Consider the following 25,767-nt stretch of genomic DNA (forward strand, 5'->3'; position numbering starts at 1 on the left):
AAGCTTATGGAGAGAGTTAAAATGGATCAGCTGATGTTGCAGTAATTTGTTGTCTGTTAACTGTGCTAAGGCTGTCACTGTTCTTCCTGTTTTCGTGTCGTATTGATACTTTTGTTGTTCTTGTTATTTTTGTGTTCCTCACCTGGAAGGAACACCTTCATTCTACGTTGCCGCTATGTAGGTTTATAATACAGGTCGTCCCTGACTCAAAGATACTGATTAGGAATGGTGGATAGATGATGAAAGACAGATTTAAAAAAAAGTTGAGAAGTTTTTAAATCTCAGATCTAAATTGCCCTTCCTAGTGACCGATGAGCTGTTAGTAGTTATGCTGCTTTTATTTAACTGAACAACTTGTCCAGTTCATGAGAACTGTCAGATGTTGGAACTTCTTCCACTCTTTATTTCATGTTATCTTAGTTTTATTGTTTGATAATAATTTGGCAAGGCTGCCAGTGAAATAGTGTGGCACAGCCATGGGTTTGTGATTTTTTTCCCTCTATCACAAATACAAGCACACACCTTCTGAGTCTCCTCTTCGGTCATGGAGTATGTCAGGTTACTTTTATACTGAAGGACCTTAGAAATCCTGAACTCCAACAGCACTGTTAAAGCAACTGCGCTCTGAAACGTGAAATGATTTATACTTTTTTTAAGGTGAATTTGTAGGTATATTCACAAGCGTGTTGTTTGCCAGTTCAGATATTCTTGTTTGACTGTACACTGTCTGCTGGGATTTTTAATCTCATGAGAGCGTGCTGAGGCTTGCATTTAAGTATCTGCTGTCTTTTCTTCCTGTAAGTCTTGTGCATTTTCTCTTACAGAATACTTTCTAAATTCTGCCAACTCTCATCAAGAAGCTGTGGAACAAACAATTATGGCGCTTCAAATGGATGAGGACAGTGATGTCAAATACTTTGCAAGCATACACCCAGCCAGTACTAAAATTGCAGATGATGCCATGAGCACCGCTTCATCAACTTATTAAAAAGTTCTCAATGTTGCTGTAATTAAAAAAAATTAAAACTATTCTCAAATGCCTCTAAAATGGTTGATCTAGGACAACCTCTTTGGAAGGAGAGATTTCTTGCCAGACTTAACAGGTGGATGTTACCTAAACCAGATACCAGGGATTTTAAGTGAAGAAAATCTAAACATGCCTGTGTCAGCTTGACTTTAGAAAAAACACTGCTCAGAGGATTATTTTTGCCACCGAAGCCTTAAATCTTCTGTCTTCCTGAACAAATGAAACTTGAATTGGCAGATCATTTTCATTGTAGAAAGGATGTGATTTTCAGAGACCTGCATTGTTTCTCCTGAGGAGTTAACTTAGCAAGTATTTTCTATAGCAACTGATAGATGAAATGGCCAGAAAGGCAAATTTATACCGGGACGTAAGACCTCCAGTATTAGATCTAAAAATTTTTATCGTTCAAGGACTTGATTTGTGTGCAGCTGAGCACACCCTTAAGTGGGAATAGCTTTGATGTTTGTAAATGGGGAAAAGTAGAAATTTGGATTTCTCTTAAGGGCTCAGTGCTAACACTAAACTAGAATTTGATTTTAATCCTTAAATGCAGCATATTGCTGTATCCATTAGCAGAAAACTGTGCTGAGTACCTGTGTCCTAATTATTTTCATGCTGGTCATGACCTAAAGGAAATTTATTAGCACGTGTACTTTAAGTCAGGTATTTTTAACTTGATCATGATCGGCTCTGAGGTGCAACTTTTTTTCTTCGTATGCTGTACATATCTGTGAGCCTCCTTGGAGTGCTGCAGTCTTTAATCATGTTGTTTAAAGCTGTTGTGATACAAGTTGTTCTCTACTTGTCCAAATAAAATTTATTAATAAGATTGAAAGCAATCTTGTGACCTTTTTAAGACATTAAAAGAATAAGTTTTAAATTTAAGCGGCCTTTTCTTTTTCTAGTTCTTTACACTTGGATGGCTGTTGCAGGGGGAAGGGGTTTTGCAAGATTCTCTTTCAAGCATCTCTGTTGAACTTAGGAACCTGTCACTGCAGCGTGAAGTTGCTTCTTTATTGAAGAATATCTGAATATTCACCTCAGTTCAGATTTACAGGAAACTGAGCTCAAAATGCCCTTCAGCCCATTGACTGCTTTGGTTTCCTCTCATTTAAAATTACTGATACCGTTATCTCCCCCTGTGTCTTCCAGTGGAACTTGCTTAAATTGCCTTTCCTACAGCCTGCTGAACCTGAAGTACGTGAAGCTTATTTTCCTGAGGAGGTAGAAATGGTTTATGGCAGCTCGTCTTTGATGTATTTTAGCAGAACATTTTCATTTATCAGCCAGGTGCTTGGTACCCTAGAAGTTCAGCCTCAGGCAGGTGCCTTTTTTTTCCCCCTTGTTTTCTTGGAAAAATAGTCTTCTACAGTTTTTTCTCCATTAAACAAAGTTGCTATTTACTCTCTGAAGGCCTGCTTTTCTACTCCTGAGCATGGTCAATGGAGGTGGTTAAGATACAGAGTCATCTCTGTCTGCTGTGAAGCTTTGTGGGTTTGGTTTTTTCGTGGGGGTGGGAGGTGAATTGTTTTTGGTTTTGGGGTTTTTTAGTTGGTTTTTTTTAAGGTTTGTGGTTTGGATTTGTTGCCTTTTTATTTTCCACAAGTTTGTCCTTTCTTGTCCATTTTCAAAACTGGCTTTGAATTTGGAAAGGCAGCTATATGCCCAGGTCAGAAGTTCCTGTAGTATAGGTAATATTCTCGTCAGGTTTTCTGTTCCTCATGTTCTCTAATAACTGTTCAGAAATCGCATACAAACCCCTGGAGGACTGGGCAGTGGGATGGCACTGTGTCTAGGTGACAGCAGGTTGCCAGAAAGCAGTGATCTCTTCGAACAAGAGAATTTCTGAGCTCTCCCTGCTGCCGTAAAGAGAAAACTGAAATGAACTAGTCCGGTTCCTGGCCAGATTATTCACATTTTAGAAATACGCATTTAAGTCCCGTCAATTTCTGCATTCAGGGTTCCTAAATCCCATCAGGGATTGAGGCTCGGGGTACATAAATCCCTTTGTCTGTTCTCTCCCTCATTGTAATGAGGGTTGAATTGCAGTTGGGTCACGTGAGTGATTTCTGCGGTGACTGGGATCAGCTCTTTGTTCAGACCGGAGCATTCTTTGGGTTGTCTTCTAACTGTGACTGGCCAAGTATTGGAGTTTAAAAGAAAACCTAGTGTTTGGAGTCTGGAATGAACATGTCCTAACCTAATTCTGTTACTGCCCTAACATACTGTTCCGCTAGTCCAGTAAAATAAAGCATTCCTGTTCCCTTCAGGTATTTTATCTGATCCCTTCATGTATTTTCTAGTTATTTAAAGGTAAGACACTTCTAAGTTCAAAAATGACACAGATCTGAATGCTTTAGTTCTTTCTGTTCTGTGTTTCTTCAGTACTGGTGAAGGCGTGTAGCTTTAAGGGAGGGTTTGAAACTTTTCCTAAGATGGAGTGTTTTCACTTGGAGAATGCTGGAATTCCCCTGACATGTAACAAATGATGATTGTCTTCCGGAAAGAGGAGTTTTTCTCCTTTTTCCTTCACCCAACATGACCTGTCTCCCTCTTTTCTGCTCCATTTTGTGATTCTCAGCATTGCCCAACGGCTTTAGAGCTACAGCCTGAGGGATGTGGTCTCTGTTCAACTCTGAAAGGGAATTTTCTTATGCCTGCAGTGTTAGTGATGCCAGTAATTCCAGCTTCAACTTGTCGCTAAGGATATGAGTTTGGGGAAACATGTCTCTGTTCTGAGTGATGATGAAAAAAGGAGCTGTCTCTTCTGTGGGGTGTTGCCTAGGAACACAGCCAAAGATTCTGGTGAATTCTCTCCTGTAGTCTCCACTAAAGAAAGATTCAAGCTTTGTAGCTTAATCCTTTTTTCTTGAGCAGAAGGTGAGGTGGTTCCCAAATTGTTACCTGTTGGTCCACAGTTTCCCCAAAACAGTATTGTAAGTCTACTCTCCTCTTCTTGGTGAAGTACCACATCATTCCTCCACAAGCAATTTTTGTTGGTTTCCATTTAATTTTTTGACTCCCTCATCTTGGAGCCTCTTCATGGGAAATCCCCTTTTCCCCAAGTCCTGGTTACAGCACTGTCTTCCTTTCTCCTGCTTGTTGTTTTTAACACTGGCTTCTCTGTCTTCAGATATTCCTTCCCAGAGACCCATTGGGATTTGGTAGGGCCATTTCCTTGCCACGCTTTCTTGCAGATTTCACACCAATAAAACTGGCAAATGTTTGAAACCTTCTCAAGGGCCATTTGTTTTTAACCAAGACTGATGCTTGGAAATCAGTTTTTGCTGGTTTTGAATGTCCCAGATAGCTGTTGCACAAATTCCTGGCGCTGTCGACAAAGTTGGATGTTCATTAAGACTGCAGCACAGCAGGGTGATTTCAGCTCAGCTGAAATAAAAGTTTGCATAAGGTTGACAATCCTCCTGTGCCAGTGTAGGTCTGGCTCTGATGGTTTTCACGTTCAATGGATCACATTATCCTCTCTGTTACTTGTTACCTACTTGTTAGTGCTTCATCCTTTCCTCTGCACTGTCAGCGGCCGGGGCTCAGAGATGGCTGGTTGGAATTGGTAGTGGATGGGCAGAAAAGGGAGAACAGCGAAGCCTGTCCTGTGGCTCCGACACTCTCTTCCACTTTGATTGGGTTCCTTGCCATTGGCAAGTTTTCCTTTTGTTCCCTTGTCCTTTGGTGTGGAAACACGTGCAGTGCTCATGTTTTCTGACCTGATTTCATCCCAGGGACTTTTCTTTCTTGGTGGGATGGGAGAAATTGTCCAAGCCAGATGGACAAAAGCTGGTTCTCTACTCTATGTGCTCTCTCATGTCAGTTCTCCCCTCTCTGATACAGATGGAAAAGGCTCGTCTGCCTACCTGTGTAGGCATTTGGACAACACGGAAATTACATTTAAGTAAATCCTTATGTGCAGAGTTGGGACACACTGATAGACACCTTAAAAATACAAGCCTGTGATAGGAAAGCTTATTTTAGATATCCGTGACCACCACCTCTTCCCCCAACACAGAGTGCTTTCAGACGCTGCCTTTTTGTTTTACTTTACTTTTTACTTGGACTAGGGGGGTTTATTTTTATGTGACAAATGGGAGTATTGCCTCTAAGATTTCTGCACCAAGGAACACCATTTGCTGACAAGCAAGAGTTCTGCCTGGTGCATAAGTCTTATGAGGAGCGGCTGAGGGAACTGGGGCTTAGTCTGGAGAAGAGGAGGCTGAGGGGAGATCTTATGGCTCTCTACAACTTCCTGAAAGGAGTTTGTAGAGAGGAGGGAGCTGGCCTCTTCTCCCAAGTGACAGGGGACAGGACAAGAGGGAATGGCCTCATGTTGTGCCAGGGGACGTTTAGATTGGACTTCAGGAAGAATTCCTTCACTGAAGGAGTGGTGAGGTACTGAAACAGGTTGCCTGGGGAAGTGGTCATGTCTCCATCCCTGGAAGTGTTCAGAAAACGCGTAGATGTAGCATTTTTGGACATGGTTTGGTAGGCATGGTAGTGTTGAGCTGATGTTTGGACTGGATGGTCTTAGAGGACTTTTCCAACCTTTATGATTCTATAAGAGTCAAAGGTAATGGTATTATTTTAGGGTTCAGTTGCTGTCGAGAATGGACAATACACCGTGACTTAGCAGAGACAAGTAAAAAGATGTTTGAAATCTCTCACAGCACTCTGATCGCAGTCCGCTTCAAGTAGCCTGGCACATTTCTGCAGAGGTGCAGGAATGTTTCTGTACAGGTGACATTTTGGAAGGATTGCCTGCAGGGGGGATTGAATCCTGTCTGAAAAATGAAGGCACTGAGCAGACTCCTGCATTTAACAATGCTGCTGAGAGGAGGAGAGGGCACTGCTTGAACATCAAAAGGCGTTTCAGTTATTTTTGTAGTCAGTCCAGGTTTCCTATGCAAGACGGAACCCAGGTAAACTGAGGAAAGTGACAGCAAAGGCTCAGATGGGAGCTGGGTCATTACTCTTGTGTTGCTCATTTATTTCACAGTTGTTTCTCCTGGTTGCCTTACTGATATGTTTTGTTTTGTTTGTTTCTTCTTTTTTTGGCCCCCTTCTGGGGTTTTGTGCCTGACAATGTTCCCAATAAGCAGGACTTTGAGCAGAGCTGTCCTTCCCCTATCTGCCTCAAGGCCCCCCACTGTGATAAAACAGGCAGTGGCTCGCAGTACAGGGTGAGGTTCTGTGTAAGGGAGGGTGCAGCAACAGGAGCTCATCAGGACTCCCAGCAGACCTCTTGTCAGCAAACTGCCTTCCTTGGTGCGTGAATCTTGGATGCAGTATTCCCATCTGACAAATCATGATGCTTAGACTGCTGACTTCCCTAGCCATCTGCTGGGCTGTAGCAACGCAGGGCTGTGCTGCCGGCTCCAGTGAGGGGCATTTAACCTGTGGGGGAGAACAGTGCTGTGATTCCTCTCCTGGAACAGGGCATCCAGCAGAGAGGAGGGATTTGGGAAGGTGAAGGCCCACACTGCTGAGCACCAGTTCACAATGGGTTGGTCTCCCCAGTGGCCTTTGGTGTGTTCCTGTTTTGGAGATGAGAACACCCCTGATGTGGGAGGCCGTGGGGGAGCATCTGGGAGTATCCTAGGGAGGGGTCAGTGACAAGTCAAAACGACATTAGAAATTTTAAGATGCAGAGACCTTTAGTCCTGGCCTTTTCGCTGATGCCTGCTCTCCTCTGTTCCCCACAGGCTACCCTCTTGGATACAGTCAGTAGCGGTATAAGGGCTGTCGGCCACTGTTCTGGCTCTCCTGTAGTCAGAGGGTGCGGCCAGTGACAGGGCAGGGCAGCAAGGGCTGCGCCGTAACTTCACTGTAATGAGAACTCTTGTGTTTTGTGGTTCAGATAAGAAATTCTAGTGCATGGGAGTAGGGTCATCTGGTTTATATCAGATACATTGCAGCATAATCCTTTGGCAGAACTTACTTGTGCTAAGATAGTCAGCAACACAAGAAACTCCAGCTGAAACTTGGGAGCAGATTCCCTTGTGCGCAGGAGGGGCAGCAGTGGCTGTGCCAGCACTGAGCTGGAGGCACAGAGTGGCCTGGGGGGTCTGTCCTGGCAGGGGTCACTGGGCACGCGCAGCCAGGAGGGGTTGGAGGGGCAGCAGGGGTCTTGGCCTGGGACTTCTTTTATTTGAAAGAGGAACAGTCTTACACGGTCAGGTCTTCATCATAAAGGCTGATTAATTTCTAGAACCCCTCGTGGTTCCCTGTAGGACTGTGCTCCCTACCCTGCTTTCAAAGCACCTCACTGCACTGCAGAGGCCACCTTTTAGAATCCCACCAGAACTGGCAGCTTCTGCTTCTGTGAGAAGGAAGCTGAGCTGGCATCAGAAACCCAGGGTGGGCAACGCTGAGCCCAGGAAAGCTGGAAGGCGGCTGGAGTCCGGCACGGTGTTGGATGTAAGTTGGTGTAGGCGTGTAATAGGGACGTCGCCTGAGGAATTACTGCTTGCTCTTTGTTTTCTCTTTTCTTTCTTATCCCAATAAATTAATAAAAACCCAGCCTGTTCAACCATTCAGGGAGTAACAGTTCCCTTCAGGCTGCTATTTTTTAGAGTAAAGAGGCTCGGTTGAGAGGAAAAACATGCTGGGTCTGCAAGATGTCTGGAGTTGGTTCATTGTACAGTTGTGGTATTTCAGGGAGTATAAAAACTGTCATGTTTGCAGTTGGGTGCAAACAACCTCCTGCTGGCACAAACCAGGTTTGCGTCCCAATCACACTGGCTGTGTAGTCATAGGGTGCTTTGTGCCCCTCGGGGGTTCTGACTGACTCACTTGAGGAAATCTGTCCCAGGGTAGTGTTGCAAAGGACTATAAAACACTGACCCCTGTGTTGTCATCCTCCATCTTCCCTGAAGGAATTCTCTGGTGGGAACACATTTTCAAGAGGGAAGCACATGGGCCACACTGAACTGTCACAAAGGTTTTGTTAATTGCAGAACACCAGAATTAACATTGTGGGCCCATTTCTTCATTTCAGTAAAGGTCAGTGAACCTGGTGGTTTGTCCAAAGGGTCTGACAGAGGTTGTGCTGCTGCATGTGGCTCATACAAGCTGGACGTTGTTGGGCTGCCATCCCATCAGCGGGGCCAGCATTGACTCACACGCATGACTTGACTTGAACTACCGCACTTTCTCTCCCTAACTGTCCAGCACTGGATGCTCCATTTGAAATTTTCTTTCGAAGAACAATCTTTCATGTGTTTTGGAACTTAAATTTCTGGGTACAGTTGCTACGTTACTGCAGGAGCAGCAACTCCACCTGAGTTGAGGACTTCAGTGGTGACGCTTCAAGGGCGCTGTAAGACTGCATGAGAAATATCTGTATTAAGAAAGAATCAAAGTCTTAAAATCTTTAATTTGATCAAATTAAATTTGATCTTCAGCTACATTATGGAACCTTTCTATGACACTGGGTTGCAGACTGTTCTTTCAGAGAGCTGCTCGCAAGCCCAAATGGCCTAAGAATAACAATTCATTTGTGTTAGAGGCAGATCCCATACGGTGTGAAGGAAATTAGAAACCACTTTCAAATGGCTGTTGAATTTATTTGCTTGATAAATACAGTCCTAACAAAATAAAAGTTAACTGATATTAAGAGATTTGTCTGAGGAACATTAGAAAAATCCACGACAATTCAATAGGAATTAGTGTGAATTAAACAACAACAAAAAAACCATTTAAATATTGCCAGCAAATATAAAATGTATGTAACGAAGGCAAGGGAGAATGCTTTAGTTTACATTTGTCATCTGACCATATTATCTGTGTTTATAAACTTTTTTCCCCAAATTTTAAAAAAATATTATGCTGTTTTCTCTAACATATCAAAGCATTATTTGTACAAAAATCAAATCATGGCCAATGATTCACAACAGTGCAATAGATAAAGACTAACAACCGCATCCAACAGGTGCTGAAAATAAATATCCAGATTAAAAAATAAGGTATCTGCACTCTGTGGAGTTTGCTGTCTGTAAATGAACGAGCCTGGGGAGTGTATCCGAAACATTCCACGGCCCTTATCGATGCCAGCGTGGCTGGAGGCTGTTGATGGGCAGAAGCAGTAAAACAGCCAAACCAAAAGCAAGCCCCGAGTTGAGGCTATTGCTGACCCCCCCGTGCCTCCCCTTGGCATCGTTCTTCAGGCTTATTTGGAAAACACCAGTGACTTGCTTTTCTGCCAATGGAAATGCTGTATTGCTTGGTCAGGCGGATCTACCTACAGTGACATCACCCACCCCCGTCCCTGCCTAAAGCATCCATCAGTGGCTTTCTCCAAGGGACTGGAAACATTTAAAATGGATGTAGAAAAAGCTCTCAGCTATATGGCAGCAGTGTGAACACGGCCTCTCTTAAACAGGTGCGATGACGATGGTTTATAAATGAGCAAATGGGTTACCTACATCGCTAAGAGACATGAACAGCTCTTGATAAACGTATTTCCATCATACAGGGACATAAATAACATCTCTCAAGTTTTTACATTTATTCGGTACATCTCAGAACAAAACTGAAGCTTAAGGGCATGTTAGGCAAATGCGACACCCCGTCGTCTCCAACTTTTCAGCCACCCCAGAATAAAATTAAAGCTCCCTTGTATATAATCTGCATCAGAAAGGCATCAAAGGCACAAGCAAGAAGTGACTAGGTTAATAAGCAGAAATAAGAGTGAATGAGGATGAATAGATTCACAAGGCAAATAATTAGTAAGTGTGGGTGAGTTTTTGTTTATTTACTGAAAATGAGATCTTCCAATTCTGCTCCAATGAATGTAAATAATGATTTTGGTTTAAAACAAAACTGTTACTGAATAATTTTAAATCACCTGAAGGAAACCAGTCTTGAAATAATCTTATACTAACTGGAAAACTCTTCTGGCCTCTCCAAACTCACCTGAGTCTGATGAGTCGAAGCCACAAGTATTAGAGACAGAAGTCTCCAGGGCTTAAAAGAAAAGTTTCTTTACAGAATGTACACAGCCAGCAATAAATTTGTGCAGTTTGACTCAAATTACAGTAATTTGCACAGTTCAGTTAATTTTATGCATATCTAAGGAGCCTGATCAAATTGGAGTTTCTTTCCTGTCTTTACTTGGCGATGGCTTGACTTGCTGCTCCTTGCTTGCTTTTGGCTGCTCTTTGGCTGCTTTTGTCTCCAGGACACTGTCTCTTTGCTGCTGAGAAACACCCCCGCGTTTTTCTGGCTCCTCTTCTTCCTGCACCTGCTGCTCCGATTTTGCTCGCTGCAGCAGCCGGAGCTGCACGCGCAGTTCTATGATGGCCTCTCGCTCCTCATGAATCGCTTGGTTCAGATGATTGTTCTTTATCTTGTAAACAAGGATAACAAATGTCAGGGCTCCTACCGACAGAAAATTGCTCTAACAGGGCCATTTAACATCTCCCGCTGAAGCTTTGCAGTTAAACCAGAGAGCAGCATGACTTGCACACAACAGTGATTTAAAAACAGAGCCCGTGGGTTATGCCCCAGCAAAACGGCTGCAGAGTCACCAGTGTGCACATATTCAAACATCTCTGCACAGACAAAATCAAGTAACTGCTAAGGAGAAGAGTAGCAATTAATACTCAAACTCAAATCTTACCTCCAGTTCCTCATTCTGCCTCTGCAAATCTTCCAGAATGACCTGCAGTTCCTCCTCATCTTCACTCTCACTTTCACTCTCAGAAGAATATTCCTCAGTTTCACTTCGGCCGTGCTGCTGGCGACTGAAACACCAAGGATAAACTGCGATTTAAACACTTCCTCAAGCCTCCCAGAACTAGAGCTGCGTAAAAGAGCTGACTTACATCCACTGAATAATCTCCAATGGTTTTAAAAACAAGATCAGAGTCCCTTTTCAAAGCTTAATTTAAAATGCCAGTGATTTCCTAGGGGGAATTTTTAGTGCCCAGGGTCAAGGTTCCTTTAGATCATCGTTCCATAGTTATACTAACAGAAAATATCCCAAAAGGTCCAAAGTTGCTGAGATTTCAGTAAAAAGGGGTGGTTCTCAGCTGTGACGTTCATGGGGTGAGCTTTTAAGTGTAGTTTCGAGTATTACTTCAGAAGTACTTTTCATCAAAGAATGTGCCCCGCCAGGCAGGGGGCCTGGTGTAAGCGATCTCCCTTTTACCTCTGTATTTCAGCTATTTCTGCTCGAAGTCGATCTATTTCTTCCTTCTCCGAGGCAATCTGTCTCCGCAGAAATTGCTCCATGGCCACCAGCTCTTCTTGTTCAGTTAAAATCTCATTCTCCTGCAACAACCAATAAGTTCATTTAAAGCCTTCGCTTTACGTTCTACAGAAACATATGATAAAGTAGGAGATGATGCTGTGCTCTGAAATCTTTTCAGGAGAAGTGGTTAGCGTGCCTGCTTTGAACCCCGAGTCATCAAGACCTCAAAGCAAACGTAAATTCAAAACCAATGCTGTCTGTTCTGAATCCTGAAGGTGATCGCTGTGCTGAAGAGCTGTGGAGATGATGTACCAAATCCATGCATGTTTGGCTGCCTATTTCCTGAAATCACATGGGAAAGCTCTGGCTAACCAGTTAAATAACTAGAAGAAAATTGTTACGAAATACGTCTTTGAAGATAGCTACAAGGAGGGAAGTACAGCCGGGAGAAGATCAAAGCTACCAACAGAAGCGAAGGAAGGCAAAAAAAAAGCCAAAATAGTTGCCTTACTTCGTTTGATCACCAGGAATGTAGTTAGTGGTATTAAAACTGCTTAGATTTGGAAGTGCTTTCTAAGTACATTAACAACAAAGGCTACTTTGTTGTTGCTGCACAGTGGGTCTTTCTTTCTGCTGTTGAGAGTCCTCTGCTTTGGGTTCGCTCCTGCAGTCAGCATTCCTTCCCTGCTTTATTTACCATTAAAACAGCCTTTAATGGACAGAGAGGCCTCTTTAAGGTTTTCCCACTGCATTAGAAGGAACAAAAGTGTATTTAGTATTTCTGAAAGATATGGAACAAGAAAATATGATTCTATTATTTCTGGAAGATAGAGAACAAAAATATACCAGCAGACAAACAAGTAAATGCCTGACACTTACCTGTGCAAGGAGAATATTTATAACTTCTTCGTTCTCATTCATTTCTTCTTTGGAGACATCCTCCTTGGAAAGGCTAGCGATTTCTTGTGCAATCTTTGTTTCACACTCCTGCCAGGGAAAGAGAACGGCTGTTAAGAGGTCAGCTTCCTCAGTCACTCTCTTTACTGTCAAAAAGATATTTTTTAACATTATTTTCCAAATTTATTACTATCATTTTAGTTGTCTTGAGAGTTTTCAGGAAGGTGTGTCCCCTCTCTGGGACATACGACAGTTAAAAAAAAAATGCTTCTTAAGTCTGTTAACCTTGAATCTTCCAGTAATTTCTCCTAGCACTCAAGGACACAGTTTTAAGCATATAATGAACACGTGCTCTGTCACACACTGAGTTTTTAATCATACACAGCTTTCTTTTGTAAACAGCTGTGAAGGAGTGTGAAGATCCCCTAGGGAGAGCCTGCTCACCAGAAAATGCAATTGCTCCTCAGCCACGTAAGGCTAAGATGAAAACATCTACAGTGAAAAGACTGAAATGTGGTTTGATCTAACTGTGTGCCTTTGCATTGTCACAAATGAGGGATCCACGATTCAGATGTCTGGCCAATAAACAAAAAAGTTACCCACCTGCCTCTTAGCTTCTCTTAGTTTCCTCTTAAGAGCTGTTAAAATTCTTTGCACCTCCCAGAGTCTCTCTTCTTTGGATAAGTCTTTTATCCCTGCCTGCAAGTCTCTGTGTAAACAGTTCAGTAGGAATTCCTAGAAATATTGCCAAAGAAATTAGTGTCTTTAATATATAATGGATAAAGAGTGTCCTTAACAGCAGGGCAGGCTGGAAAGAAAAATCTTGTTGGCTTCATGACAAGAGGCTCAGAGTCCTGGTGTGTAATGTTTCACTCATCAAACAACACCAAGCGTTAACATACAGTCAGCACAAGCTCTGGATCTAGCTAAGAGCGATGCTAAAGAAACCACAGGCTTTAACATGTTCTCCTAACCTTCGTCCCACTATAAAAGTACTGAACCACATTGCAAAGCAACCCACACAAGACACGGCCATAACCATCACAAACTACTTTCCACACAAGAAATGGGCAAGAATATCACCACCTCTTTCCAGTCTCCACTAATGGGACCATTGTGGTGGAATGAAAGAGCATGTTACAAGGTTATGAGAATTTACTACTTGAATGTATAAAAAGTGAGGGCAAAGGTAAACAGAAAAACACTAAAGTAACTGCTAACCTGTCGCCTGATTTCTTCTTTGATGCTTTCTTGTGTTTCTGGAAGTGCTGGCATTGTTGCCATATTTGACCAGCGAAGAGGTTTTGTCACCGGCTTTAGGGTCACATTCCCAAAGAACTCTTGAACATGTGTGAAAAATACATACAGGACACGGTTGCTGATCTGCAAGGGAAAGACAGACAGAATATTGGTTAAGATGGTTTATTCACATCATCTTTACCTGTGAAACACAGTATCTTCCTACAGAAACGGAGCAGCCTTTAGTTTGCCTTTCTGTGAGTCACAGTCATGTTAGTGTGTCCTCAGAGATTAAACTCTGGATTAAAAATGATACTTTTAAATGGCCTAGTGCTGGCCTCAAGGAATCATTTCACTGTCTCTCTTACTTGTGTATATGAGGCATTTTTCATACTCAGCTCAGAATTTCACACTTCTTAGCCTACCACAATTATTCAAAATTATTCAAATTGTATTCAATCTTTCCTTTTTACTTATGTAAAGGCAGTGGCAGCAGCGGTAAGAGGGAACACAGCCGGCTGCTGGCTGCCTTCTCTCTTCTCCCCCAACCAGTAAGCATTTTCTACAACTTCTCTCTCAGATGACTTAATACAGTAGTAAAAGTAGTTTGAAAGGAGCTGCTGTTGTATTCCTGTTGTGAGACAGAAGCATTTATTTTGATACTAGATCTTCTATATTAAAATTCAAAAATTTATCCTGATTAGAGTGCTGTCACTACCTGCATTTTACTTGCTAAAATCTACTTAACAACAAAACATGACTGGGTGTGCATTGTTTTACGTTAATTGTTACTTCTTTTATTAGCTAGAAAGTGTCTGGCACAGCAAAATAGCCAAGAATAATACCCAGCCCTTTTGCTACTGGGCCTCCACCTGGACTCTTAATTATAAAGCCAAGTTTTCCTGCAGTGTGAGTTTTTTTCTGGATGACCCATACCCAATAATGCCATGTTTCCATTATGCACAGGACTGATTCTGAGCTGTATTTAAATTAAATATTTCCAAGATGCTCATTAAGGAATTAATCAATCCAGAAACCACAAAACCTTTCTGGAAAACAAAGTTGTTTTTTCCCAGCCATTTGACTGCAGACACCAAAGCCATTACTGCACCAGGAAGATCTATTTGCAGGACAGGGTTAATTGCCTTGGTATTAAAATTAAGCAACAATATAGTCTTCAGTAAATTGTCACTGAATCACAAACCCACAGAAATAATGTATCTGCGTGAATTACTGTATGAATACAACACTGAATTACTGCTGTTCACACTAGAATTAAAACCCTGACAGCAGCCTTTGAAATAGTCTCATAATAACCCAAATATCAGACCCATTGTATGCAAATATACATTCAAAAAGTCTTTTGTTCCCCCATTACCCAGCATTTAAGGTTTCCAAGGTATAAAGAGAGGCTGTAATTCAGCTTAACTCTATGAGACAACACCCAGTGCTCATCTGCAAGAGAATCCTACAAGGAAGTGTTTCTTGGGCTCTAACCCTTGTTGTGTGGTACGCACCTGGACAGTAGGGCTGAGCACTATAGAAATATTCTGGATGTTCATTTTTGTTTCCAGTTCCTTTGCAATAACATGGTCCATATGCACAATCAGCCAAGAAATTAGGAGATGGTTACACTCTGGCAACTCTTTCAGCAACCTCTGGCATTCCTGCACTTTCTCAGCCTCAGCGCTCTTTCCACAAGCATCTTCAAAGCGGGGCATTAGCTCTTTGGTAAGCAAATTTTCAGGCAGTTCTCGTAGGTACTGCTTCAGCAAGCTGGCTACTGTGTTGGGCTCATATTCTTCCAGGTTGGGAGATTCTTCTCGATCATATGCTGCTTTTAGCTCATCAACTTTTGATTTTATTCCTTAAAATATTTAGATCAAGAATTAAGAGAAATCTTCGACTGTAAATGTATAATAGTTACATGCATGCTTTTTTTTTTTATGTGCATTTATTTTACCTCTCCTTACAATTTAAGCTAATTGAGGAGCACCTTTTCAAGGTTATCCACACGTAACAAAGTTAAAACTGTGACCCAAAATGATGCAATCGCTGCTTCTACATGCGCTGACTACTACTGTAAAGGAAAAACACAGCACCATTGGAGTTCTGAATCAGAACTGGCGCCAGCATTCCCTCACATCAAGGAACATGAAATAGGATGAGGAAGGGTAAGGGAATGTAAAATCAAATGTGTGTTTGCATTCAGCGTCTTTCAGGCTGTTCAATTATACAGCCCTAAGCCAAGTAGCAAATATGTTATCAACCCAAATATTGTAAAACAAGTTCCACCTAGAACAGCTTTCCTCTGTCAAAACAAACCCCATACTTTTTAATTTCCAGATTTCCAGCTGTCCCTCCTCAGCAGAGGGATCCAACACAGGATTCTCGATTTGAGACACTGCATGAATAAAAGCGTGTCCATACAATTATTCAACCCGGCCAAGATTTTTGGTAAGATGTTTTTATAACTGGGTGACATTCCAATCTTCCCAGATTCAGGGAAACTTCGTTCTTAAAGCTCAAACTCCCACCTGAGTTACACCGACTGGATGCTCTGCATGGCTTGGCTCAGACACAATAAATAAGCAGCACTGGGTGCACTCAGCCCAGGGTAAATGCCAGGTAAAATACACTCAGTTTAATAGCCAATGAAGTTAGTCAGGCATCATGAGGGCTGGGGGGTTGTTCAGCCACTGCAATCCTCTCCGAGCTCTCAATTTAAACACCCTCGCACACACAAGAGGGTGCTATTGCACTGGAGAACATCTAGAAAGCACAAACTTCAAAAATGCTTTACAGTAAACATACCTTCTTCAGTGAAAATTCCCAACACATTGTGTCTTGAAAGAAACACACAACCAGAATGTTCCAATAGGCAAGATGAAGAAACTGCCCAAACGCTATTTATGCATGCCTACCAAATACCATGGAGATCGACAGCATGAAAAAAGCTTAATTAAGCCTTTGAAATCATTTGATTACTGTTTTACAGTGCTAGGCAGCTCGTTTCCAATGGTTTACATCAAATTCCTTTTCTTGCTTGTTCTTCCTCCCTTAAGATATACCCACAGAACTACTTATATAAGTCTACTGCGGATGCAGTTCACAAATAAAGGGACTTGTTTTGTTTGATGTGACTAAAACTGATGTTTCTTTTATGTAAGCTGACGTTACGCAACTACCATGGTAAATTAGCCGGCTGTTGCTCAGCTTATACAGTGAAACTTGCGTTTTCTGCTTATTAGTAGATTTTCTCAAAGGAAAGAAGTTTTTAAGAAAAAAAAAATCAACTTAGTGGGGAAGTTAGATGATGAAATGGTTGTAGCTTATCTTCGCTTCTGCAATCAACTTGGACTGCATTTCTGATGCCCAAGTACAAAAGTACAAGCTGACCATACTGACAAATTTTATCCATTGTTACCATCCTATCACAAAAGGCCAAACCAAGTGTATTTCACTGCCATTAAGCGGTGCCACCATATTTAATAACTTCTCGATGGTACTTCAGACCTACGAGTTTGCTTAACTTTATCAATCTGTTTATCTTCTGGATAATCAAAATTAATGCAGCTTTAAACAGTGTCTCTAAGCATTGAAAATGGTACAACAATAAGAAAATTGCAAGTAAAGACCTTAGGAACCTGCATGTCAGCATGCCCAGAGTACCTGAAACTCTGTAGATGCCTTCACACTTCATGCCATACTTCTCTACATAATCTATACATTCACGGAAAACTGCTGGCAGGCGGATGCCATCGTACATCATGGTTCTGTCTACCGCATCAGACAAAGGAATGCCAAAGACGGGTCTATGACTTGGAACATCCACTTGAGGTATCTCTGTCTCCTGAATTGGCTTTTTCTTTTTCTTCTTCTCTTTCCACTGTTTTACAACATCTGCTGCAGTTAAGTCTTTTGATTTTTTCTCTTTATGTTTGTCTTCCTTATGCTTGTCTTCCTTGTGTTTTTCATCTTTGGGTTTTTCTTTGATTTTAAAATCCTTTTCCTTTTTTTTGGAAAAGCTGGGCTTCTTGAAGACATGTATTCCCTTGGACCGTTTCAACTTTGAAGGACTCTCAGCTTCATCACCAGAACTGTCCTCTTGAAATGCCGCATAACCTTCCGCTATAAGGCAAAGGAAGAGAAAGCAAGAGGGCAGTTGTAAATCTGTTTAATTTCTAGATAGCCTATTGTAACAGGGAGAGAAGAAGGAGCAAGAAGAAGCAACGTGAATTAAAACACAGCACCTGCCTGACTCTTCAGAAGGTTGTCTTTAGTTGTTACACAATTAAGCGGACAGGGATTAAATCCAGGTTTCATAATCGCATAAAAAATAAGCCACAAAGCTCCTGAACAATCCAAACAGTTAATACTTTATATACTTACTCATAATGGCAATGTCCATCTTATGGGCTAGTTTCCCATCTAATAGTCAAGGAAATGCAAAATAAAAACAACTGTCTGGCAACTTCTCTATGTTCCTGTAATCAATAGTATAAGAGTCACTGTTAAGGATCATCCACTACATATACAGAAGTCTAACAAACTTTTTATTAAGAACCAACTAAATTTCAGCCACTTAACTCCCCAATTCCTCTCCAGAATTTTAAGATAAGTATGAAATTAATCAAGTTTCAGCCTCAAATAAAATACCGAAAAAAAAAAGTAAAAGAGCCCAAGCACACTTACTTTTCCACTAGACAAAGAGAACAATTCCAGTAACGCTACCACAATACCTGTCAGTGAAGGTCCGTATTTGCCTTAAAAAGAATAGGCAAGAGTTTCAAACAAGTCCATGGGCAGAGCACACTGTTCCAGCAGCAAATCACCAAGTGCCATCTAAAACATGCGCCAGTGCTTTTAACTAACTACACCTCTGCAGCCAGCCCTGCCTCCTCTTCTGGCAAGAACAAGGAAATCTTTAAAGGTGGATTACAAAAAATAAAAACCAACCACCCCAAAGAACAACCCACGACCAAACCCAACAACATGCGAAGGATCTCCAACACAATTAACTGTTTTTACACACACCATACCCCATTTAAGAGAAGTAAGCCTGAAACCTGGTCAAAAAAAAGATGACATTTTACATACCATTCGCACCAGCCAGGTCCCCCAAGGCAGCGAGCAGCAAGCTCCTGCTTCAACGTGAAGCCCCCACTACACAGACCCTTAGGGGCTCTTCTGCTACCAACAGGCAGTGCCTCTGCCTGAGCGAGGAAGCACAGTGACAGCCAAGTGCTCCTCCTGTGCTGAGTACTTTTAGGTGGTGGAAAATTACACCTTTAGATTTGAGAGAGCGCATCACAGATGAGATCATAGGCTGTAACTTTCACAGGTGAAAGATCTTATGCAAAAGACCAGGGGCCTTTTGTTCTTTCATTTTGGTCTTTTATTCTTTCAATTCTAACCTAAACCAAGCTTCAGGGTTTCTCAGCATTATTTCAGCACAGCCAAGGAGCTGCCTACATTCTGAAGCCTCCTCAGCCCCTCTGTAGAAGGCAGCTTAAAATAATCAAGTAAGAAATTCATTAAAGCATGGAACTGCCAAAAACTAATTACAGTTGTGTGAGCAGCTCACCCTTTCCATCCTGGACTCTTCCCTAGGAGTAATGAACATGCACTTCCACAGAAGACTGAGAAAACACCTCAGCAGCAGTAGCACTGTTCCCGTCCAAATGAATTTTAATATAAAAATACAAATGTTAACTGGAGAACTTGGCAACCAGCTCTCATCCTCCCAGTTTATTGGCTAAATCATCATTCACTGTTTTCGTAAACTACAACCAGAAATGGGTAAGAAAATCTGCAGTGCATAAATTAAGGATTCAAATCTCACTCAGCTGATGGACCAGCTATGGGAAAAAGGAGGAGCAGGCATCCCCACTGTGTTTTGCGAGAACGAGATGGGGCTGGCACCAAGTTTTCAAGGGGTTCAAAGATGTAATTTCCAATCTGAAAGCCAAATATTCACCAGTGCCCAGAACAATCTGTCCTTTCATCTTCCTTCCCTCCTGGCTAGCTGTAACAGCTCCCAGTCAGACAACACAGGGTGGCCCACACACGTGCATCAGCGCACCCTCTGGATCAGCGCAGGGGACCCAAGCTTGGAGGCTGGCTTCACCATCAAACACAGCACCTGCCTTACATGTTTCAACACTCCACGTTGCAATACAAATCTTGGTGCTTTTCTAGATCTGTGGGAATGTTACACCAGCAATAGCATGTTACTGAAACTGGTATTTCTTGACTGTGTGAAAAGACATGAAGGAGCAAGTTAAATACAGTCTATTTTAATTTGTCTCGGTAACAAAAGTCAACAAACTTCAGAAATACATACTAATTACAAACTCACACAGAATCTCCCAACCCTTCAGAGTAGACCAATTTTCTTTAAACGTAACCACACTTCTAGTAACATAATTGCTTTATTCCTTTAGTAGTGATATATTGAAAAACAAGCAACCTAAATTTATGGAGAAGAAAAGTTATCAAAAGTGCTTGATATTAAATGTGGAAAATATTCCCTACTGTTAGTAAACTGGTATTTCTGTTCACTGTTTCCTCAAGACTCCTAGTACAAATAGCCTGCATTTTCCAACCACTCTCATGGATGTCAGCACCATTTTCCTGAACCTATATGAGACCAGTACTGATTTAATAAGTACTGTAATTACGCTGGCATAGTGACCGGACCATCTGCCAGTTCCTTGCTCAGGCTTCATCAGATCTTCCACAAGCATGCCTTGCTGCAGTTATTTTAAATATGATGTAACACGTACAGCCCTTGTCTTACTGAAAATTATGAAAATGTCTTTTAAAAACAATAATGAAAAATATTCCAATGTTACTCTAGAAAAAAACTAACTCACAGACTTAAAAGCTTTGTTTTTCAGTGAGGCCACTGTGTCTGCATACTCAGGAATACTTCTGCTGAACTCTTCTAAGAAAGCTACAAATTCAGGCTATGGCACCGATTGTTAACACAAAGGGTTAGAACTGCCACTTCTCAAAACCACTGCAAGATACATTTTGCATATTAGGTCTCTGATGAGTTTTTAAGTCATTTCTATCTCTACACCTGATTTTGGCTCCTGGAGAAATACATGTGCATCTGTAATTTTCACTGGTACGCCACTTGTAAATAAAATGGTAAGACAGACATGGATGCACAATGAGCTTGTGTAGGCAGCTTCCATTTCCTCTCCTCACCCACAAGATATATTGTTATTACTAACAGAAACCTCACAAACACTACTGACAATTAGTATCCAACTTTCAATTACACCAGTTTGCTTTTAATATACTTCCAACTCACTGATACAAGCACAGCACACCCAAACAAATTCTGCATTCAGGTTACCGTGCAGCCCTATGCAAGGACAGCAAATGAAGTTGAAATATGAGATTTGCCTTACTTTGTTCTGATTCAAAATAATTCCTAGTGTTGAAAGGCAGACTTTTAAACTATTTCCAAATAGTACTTTGCTAAAGAAGCAAACAGAGGTATGCAGATATACACAGTAATTTGTTAGCAGAATAGGATACAGCAACACAGAAAGATAAACCTTGGTATGAAGAGCCTCTAATGTTTATCACGGCTAGACAATTCTAGTGACTTCTTACTCTGTAGATCTAGAAACTGTATTTAGAGCTTCTCCACACAACAGGTCAGTAAAAATAATGTTTTGTTTGCAATAGCAACTGCTTGTTTATTTTGTAGGATGCCAATGGCCTCCTTACAATTTCTAACAGACTTCCCCCTACAGACATGAAGCATTCACTGCTACCACAGAACCCGTCTCCATTAGTACTCTGCACAGAAATGAAAGATCAGGGAGACACCTTACCATGTCACTGCCCTACCTGCAACAGCTGGAATACTATTAGAGCTTTTGCATGGTAGCTGGATACCCACATTCCTGAGCAGAAATTACTTGGCGGAAAAATCCCTTAAAATGACGGATGAGGGAATAGGCTGGTGTCTTCTACCTGGTGGTATCTAGCAGAGAGCTGCAGGTAGCTAGAACCTCAACTCAGCCACCCAGGGGAAGAAGATAAAAGTTAACATCCAGCTGGGGAACAAAGATCACAGAACAGTTTGGGCTGGAAGGGACCTTAAGGATCACCCAGTTCCAACCCCCCTGCCATGGGCAGGGACACCTCCCACCAGACCAGGCTGCCCAAGGCTGCATCCAACCTGGCCTGGAACACCTCCAGGGATGGGGCAGCCATCAGTCTCAGAAGTGAAATGAATGAGCACAGTAAGACCTACTACATACAGCCGATCTATAGAAATTCTAACAGGCAGAATAGCTTTTTCTTCCTAAGTATTTCTTATAACCTTTTTCTTCTGCAGAGAACTGTGTATGTTATTACTTTATCGATATGTGATTAGTGACAGGTGGTTAAACATCCATTTTGAAAAAATCAATTAAACTGGCTACTGTCTCATATAAATCATTACTGCTTTAAAAAAAAAATCTATTTTCACTTTTCTGCTGCCCAGTACAAGTTCTAGTATGGGCAAGGGATGTTTAGAGCCAGGTAACAGATGAGCGTTAAAACTATCCCAGGGAAAAGATAAATCATTTTAATCCCTACTAGAGGCCTTAAACCAATTCGTTTTACAGTGAACCAACACACAGACTGTCACAGAGGAGTGAAGAATCTACATTAGTGGCTGAAACATTTTTCCAGCAGATGACATTCCACGTACAAAACAATCTTCCACTGTCGTGATTTAGCCCCGTCCCGACCAATTTTGACAGCTAAAACTGAGCAGTTGGACTCCCAATTCCCTGAATTTTCTACCATCTCCAAAACATTTTTAGCACTATCCCCACAGGATAACTGCTGTGTATGATTTGGTTATTGCCATTAACATGAAAAATATCAAATCATTATGTTAGTATTAACCACATAAGAAAAGAGATCCCTTGCTAACATACAAAAATGCTTTTTTTGATCAGGGAAATAATACTAGAGCTAAGAGTACATTACTCCTGCAAACAGGATTTACCTGAAAAATTAAAACCAGTAACCTTGGAATATTTATCCTTCCCTCTCCACATATCCACTTGCTCTTCAGGCATTTCTGAAGCTTAGAGTATTATCAAAATACCACCAAATCTTTATAGGATTAAAGTTACAGGAGTTTAGAAGACCTTGCCATTCATTACTTGCCCATATGAGGTTGTGTATTGTCTGAAGCAAAGCAGGTGGCCCAAAAAGTGAAAAGAAACCACATGCAGTAGAATTTAAAATGTGGGAGAACCCGAAGAACCAAAAGTATGGGAGAAATAATAAAAGGCAAAACTAGAAGGGGAATTCTTCAAAAAACAACCATGTTAAGCAACTGTAAAGAGTCCTTGTCATTTACATAAGTAAAATGTCCATTCAGGGTATATTTACAATAATGACCATTTTTGGACTGTACGAGAGATATTAAAATGCTCTGTATGCAACTTATGGCAATTATTCCACAGATTAGGGCTAAGAAATGTTGAATGTTTTTTACATTATAGCTGCAAGAAGGAATTTGATTCTTCCTACAGTTTTCAATTTTGTGGTTTTGAGGATTTTTCATACGCTTAAAGCTTCTTTTAAGTATCAGAAATTGCTTTACATCAGTTATAAAATGTGCTGTAATCACTTGTGGAAGAAAGCTGTTACAGTGCTAATGTGCACAGACTTGCTCATATTTGCTGAAGCAGCATTTTCCCTCTTCGCTCAGACAATCACCATGAGACATACAGAATTACACCATAAAGAAACCCACACTATATATAATGCTGACCTCTAACGATTCCAAATTTAGAGGTGTCTAACCCATAACAGAAAGCAGATATGCGAAGAAGAAAAAAAGAAGCTACTAATAATAGCTTAAATTTAGACCTATAAAATCGACACCGAATTTTCATCACCAATCCAATATTCTGGTTTAGGTTAATGTTTTTTGCATTAGAGAAAAACTTAAAAGAATCAGTTCTCTTAAAATCTGCAGGAATTTAAACTGCTGTTTTTAACTGGAGGACAATATATCTTTTAGTTACGGTGTCCTTTATACACACAGTCTTTAGTTAATAACAATAGCCTTTCTAAACTGTGGTAGAAACAAATCCTGCACTCCAGGAGACTGGTTTGATTAAAAGCAGTGCAATAGCAGAAAGTTCTTAAAGAGTAATTATTTAAATATGTGCATGCATGTTACAAAGAGTCCCCATATTCACCCTAATGTCCCAGAATATCATGTGCTGTCTCATCAGTTTTGAACTTCCCAATATATTTCACATATAAGGAGTAGCAAGGCACACAGGCATCCAGAACTTCCAGGCATCAGAGATTGGGGCGTTGTAGAAAACAAACTTTATATTGAAGTTTTGCTAAATGAAACATCAGCTGAAAAAGCACTAACATTTGGACTGGAATATTTAGACAGTAATGATCTTTCTGGTACTGATATCAGCTTAGTATATCCAAGTGCTTTGCTCTTTCAGAATGTGTAGAAAAGCTAGAATAAAAAACTATTTCACATTTCCAATATTTTCTGCACAAAACTAAAGGCAGGCAAGAAGATGCCTCTTCTGTAGTTTAGGAGGAGGGGTACGTCTTTTTAAGAAAAAACTTCTATTCTGGACACTGATACAGTGACAAACAATGGATTCTATAGCAAAAACTTTACTTTCTCCTAACTTTTACTCTGTCAGTTCTGGTAAATTCAGATCCCAACATTGGCTTGCACATTTTTTAAGTTTGCAATAATAATTAGGCACACCTGGAGGAAACTGCATGATCAGACTGAACTCAGACGCTAGAGGAAAGAAAGGACACAGATTTTACTGGTCCTCAAATAATGGTGCAGCAAGCACAGGAAAATTTGAGATGGTGCACAATAGCAAACTGGGAATATGGGAGACATAAGGGAGAAGGGTCAAAGTTGTTGAAACTGACTCTTCCACATTTAAAAGTAAAAAATATAGGTCAAACTTAAGAGTTTTATTTTAGCTAGCACCTCAGCTACAATTTAAAAAAAACCACACACCTATTTGGAAATACACTTGGAAACCTCCACTCAGAACGTGAACAGGTAATGAGATTAGAAGAACTCCATACCAGGCCATTACCAATGTGTCGCTAAAGGTTTTAGATAAACATGTTTATTAGTAACTGGGCATGCGCTTGGCATCCATATATGCGCAACAAAAACCAAATCATTTTTTGGTTAAGGTGTGGATTTCCTTGGAAGAGAAACAGGCATTGCACAAAGCCTGCTTGGACAATTTAACTTCCTTCACACCTAAACAAATTCCATTGAGAACATTAAGCAATTTTGAGAGAATGAAAGAGAGAAATAGAAATTATAGGCATGAAGTAAGAGAAGTTGCATACTCACTTCTTTTTTCCTTCTTCTTAAATTTTCCTTTCTTCTTCCCATGCTCCTTTTCATCATCAGATACTATATCTGGAGGCTCATGCAAGCTGTCATGAGGTGGTGAAGGCTCACCAGTGCGGTACAATCCAGGGAATTTTGTAGGACTGATTTCTTCAGAGCTGGGAGTACGAGCAAGACCTCCACCATGTTCTACCCGACGGTGTTCACTGGGGCTGCTAGTGGGAGGCAGGAAGCACTCGGTCATTCTGATTCCCTGATATCAAAGCGAAGTCTTCTGCTACCTGTCCATCACACCTGCAGCAGGGGAAAACAAAAAGAAACCCCACAAAATTTTAAGCAATGGGTTTCAGAACACCTTGTTTAGAACTCTGTCCTGAAAACACAACAAACGGCAGTACCTTCTACAATGAAGGTTCCAACTTATGTCAGGACACAGTAATATAAACCTCAGGTCCTGAGCTCAGTGTTTGCAGAATCTGTCCAATAACTCCTAAGCCACATTAACATGAGAGCTGCTATTTTAGCCATCTCTACTTTAGCCTACATAAAGCACCATATATTAAGTATTTCAAATGTTAAAATATTCCTATAATTCTTTCAAAATTCATAGGCAGCTTGCCTACCAATTAGTAATACTTATTAATAATACTTGCTTAACTTTAATTTTTTTGCGTACAATAGGTCAGTGTGGAAGCTGAAAGTGTTTGTGAGATAATTTTCACCTTTCCCAAACATATTTCACAGATGCAAATAAGAACTTGCCTAACTTGTTGCAACAAGGGAAAAAAAAAAAAAAAAAAAAAAAAGAGAGCCCTAAAGTCAAACCCATCTTCTAATTTTGCTAATGCAAATTAAAGAAGGTAGAAAAAGAATGATTACATTTTTCTGGTATACGACAACAACTTCACATTTGAAGAGGCTATATCAGGTCATCTGCACCCCGACACTGGTACATTCTTTGCTTAAGAGTTGCAGCCAAACGAAAGCTAAGATTAAAAT

General features: G+C 41.0%; 2 protein-coding genes across 7 annotated transcripts in view; one reads left to right on the forward strand and one right to left on the reverse strand.

The window, feature by feature from the left end:
* The window catches only part of PPP4R1 (protein phosphatase 4 regulatory subunit 1), a 66,700-nt gene extending 64,844 nt beyond the window's left edge, over window positions 1-1,856 (forward strand). For all 4 annotated transcript variants that reach the window (XM_069853873.1, XM_069853871.1, XM_069853872.1 and 1 more), the window contains one exon: window positions 825-1,856. In XM_069853873.1, the coding sequence (XP_069709974.1) occupies window positions 825-988 (164 nt within the window). In that variant the 3' untranslated portion in view covers window positions 989-1,856. The remainder of the gene's footprint in view (window positions 1-824) is intronic.
* A 6,727-nt stretch (window positions 1,857-8,583) lies between these two features.
* The window catches only part of RALBP1 (ralA binding protein 1), a 37,912-nt gene continuing 20,728 nt past the window's right edge, over window positions 8,584-25,767 (reverse strand). Inside the window, exons 1-10 of one of the 3 annotated variants that reach the window (XM_069853877.1) lie at window positions 24,769-24,908; window positions 17,760-17,854; window positions 17,040-17,498; window positions 14,885-15,234; window positions 13,350-13,511; window positions 12,732-12,863; window positions 12,111-12,218; window positions 11,190-11,311; window positions 10,659-10,782; window positions 8,584-10,385 (exon numbers count right to left, since the gene is read on the reverse strand). In XM_069853877.1, the coding sequence (XP_069709978.1) occupies window positions 10,122-10,385; window positions 10,659-10,782; window positions 11,190-11,311; window positions 12,111-12,218; window positions 12,732-12,863; window positions 13,350-13,511; window positions 14,885-15,234; window positions 17,040-17,498; window positions 17,760-17,778 (1,740 nt within the window). In that variant the 5' untranslated portion in view covers window positions 17,779-17,854; window positions 24,769-24,908 and the 3' untranslated portion in view covers window positions 8,584-10,121. Of the gene's footprint in view, window positions 10,386-10,658; window positions 10,783-11,189; window positions 11,312-12,110; window positions 12,219-12,731; window positions 12,864-13,349; window positions 13,512-14,884; window positions 15,235-17,039; window positions 17,499-17,759; window positions 17,855-18,062; window positions 18,194-24,768; window positions 25,063-25,767 lie in introns of those variants that run through there. The other 2 variants (XM_069853876.1, XM_069853875.1) reach the window with 2 other exon arrangements.

Source organism: Phaenicophaeus curvirostris, chromosome 3, assembly GCF_032191515.1.
Source record: "Phaenicophaeus curvirostris isolate KB17595 chromosome 3, BPBGC_Pcur_1.0, whole genome shotgun sequence".
NCBI classification, from domain to species: domain Eukaryota; kingdom Metazoa; phylum Chordata; class Aves; order Cuculiformes; family Cuculidae; genus Phaenicophaeus; species Phaenicophaeus curvirostris.